Source organism: Nematolebias whitei, chromosome 19 (genome assembly GCF_014905685.2).
Source record: "Nematolebias whitei isolate Nwh7 chromosome 19, NemWhi1, whole genome shotgun sequence".
NCBI lineage: Eukaryota > Metazoa > Chordata > Actinopteri > Cyprinodontiformes > Rivulidae > Nematolebias > Nematolebias whitei.
Genome location: NC_056516.1, coordinates 39735183 through 39737397, shown reverse-complemented (window position 1 = coordinate 39737397; position 2215 = coordinate 39735183). Strand labels below are relative to the sequence as shown.

General features: G+C 52.1%; 1 protein-coding gene across 1 annotated transcript in view; it reads left to right on the top strand.

The window, feature by feature from the left end:
* Positions 1–1569, top strand: part of LOC119425637 (endoribonuclease ZC3H12A-like) — a 17069-nt gene extending 15500 nt beyond the window's left edge. The window contains exon 5 of the mRNA XM_037693172.1: positions 586–1569. Within this exon, the coding sequence (XP_037549100.1) occupies positions 586–1457 (872 nt within the window). The 3' untranslated portion in view covers positions 1458–1569. The remainder of the gene's footprint in view (positions 1–585) is intronic.
* The last annotated feature ends 646 nt before the right edge of the window (positions 1570–2215 follow it).

Below are 2215 nucleotides of genomic sequence, written 5' to 3'. Positions count from 1 at the left end.
TCATCATGTTCATGAGGAAAACCCTCAGAATGATGTCATCATGTTCAGGAGGAAAACCCTCAGAATGATGTCATCATGTTCAGGAGGAAAACTCTCTGAATGATGTCATCATGTTCATGAGGAAAACTCTCAGAATGATGTCATCATGTTCATGAGGAAAACCCTCAGAATGATGTCATCATGTTCAGGAGGAAAACCCTCAGAATGATGTCATCATGTTCATGAGGAAAACTCTCTGAATGATGTCATCATGTTCATGAGGAAAACTCTCTGAATGATGTCATCATGTTCATGAGGAAAACCCTCAGAATGATGTCATCATGTTCATGAGGAAAACCCTCAGAATGATGTCATCATGTTCAGGAGGAAAACTCTGAATGATGTCATCATGTTCAGAAGGAAAACCCCCTGAATGTTTTCATTATGCTCAGGAGGAAAACTGATCTACAGTTGAGACGGGCAGAACTTCCTGCTTTGGACTTCTGGATCCGTATGACTCTTCAGAACTTTCACTGAATGGAACTGAGCTGTGACAGATGTGGACTGTCCTCAGCTCTAACAGCTTGTCTTGTGTTCTTTTGTCAGGGAAGAAGTGTACCTACGGGATGAAATGTCGGTTCCACCACCCGGAGAGAGTCATGCAGTCTCAACATTCGGTTACTATCGATTTGCGGCAGAACTCCGATCAGAAACGGGCTTTGACCCATTGCAATCCGGGCCCAGAGCTCAGCCTCAGCCTGGTGGAGGACATACCAAAGCTGACTCTGGGAGACGAGAACGTCTCTTTAAAACAAGAACATCTGGGTCAAGGCAGGCAGGAACACCGCTCTGGCTGGAGGCCTCAAACCAGGAAGAAGAAGGCCAGCCAACAGCCAGACCGAGGCTCGGTGAGGGACATGAGGGACAGCAGCTCAGTGAGAGACAGGACTTCCCAGGAGCAGCTGGACTCTGGTTTGGGCTCCATGGACAGTCAGCTGATAGAGACAGTGAACAGTCTCTGCGATCAGCACTACAGGCCGTCTTACGGTAGTGTCCAACAGCAGTTCTGCCCACCCTGCAGCTGCTGCTTTCCTGGTCCCTCCCGTCCCCCCAGCACTGATCCGTCCCCCCACAGTCCTTCGTGCCCAAGCTGTGTGTTCCCCATCAGTTGGCCTCCCTTCAGTCAGTCCGCAGACTTCCAGTGCAGCAGCAGGCTCCGCCCCCAGCGGCGGTTCTGGTCTGACCCATTCTGCATCTGTCCCCTGGAGACCCGCAGACAGCTAGGCGAGTGCTCGCTGTGGGACCCCCCACCGCGTCCCTGCAGGAAGGACAGGGAGGACGTCCGCAAGAAGCTCCTCGCCATCTTCAGCGCCCAGCAGGTGGACGCAGCCATGGACATGTCCCCGGGCCAGCTGGACCCACAGAGGCTGGTGGCACAGATCCTGATGTTGCAGAGCCAGAACCGGTCTCTGAGATGAGTCCGGTCCAAGGATTTCAGGAGTCCGTGTGTTTTGGTATCGTGGTATCCACGTTGTTGCCTCGTCGACGAGCGAGGAGCGTCTGATGCAGATTGTATCGTTTAACAGAGAAACACCCGGAGGTTTTATTTCAACTTTATCACTCCGTCCTCCAGACGTCCAGCAGTCTGTCCTTTGCCTCAGGTCTGTCCTCTGTTCTGTCTCTGTCCTCAGGTCTGTCCTCTGTTCTGTTCTCAGGACTGTCCTCCACCTCAGGTCTGTCCTCAGGTCTGTCCTCTGTTCTGTTCTCAGGACTGTCCTCCACCTCAGGTCTGTCCTAATATCTGTCCTCAGGTCTGTCCTCAGGTCTGTCCTCAGGTCTGTCTCCGCCTCTCTCAGGTTCTGTCAGTTTAGAAAATCTTTCATTTACTTCAAGAGAATCGTTTTTGTTGGAGTTTCAGTCAGGAGAGATTCGAACCTCCGACTGTTGAGAGGTGGTGCAGCGCCCCGAGGGCCGCGCCGCGTTTCAACATGTCTGAACACTGGCGGCGTGTTGGTGGCGTGTTGGTGGCGTGTTGGTGGCATGTTACTTCCTGCAGGCTGGAACCGCAGAGCAAGGCACCGGCTCAGCTGAAGAGAACACAGACACGACGCAGCACGTTCGGTTCTGTTCTGTTCTATTCTATTCGGTTCTGTTCTATTCCGTTTTGTTCTGTTCGATTCTGTTCGGTCCTGTTTGATTCTGTTCGGTCCTGTTTGATTCTGTTCGGTCCTGTTTG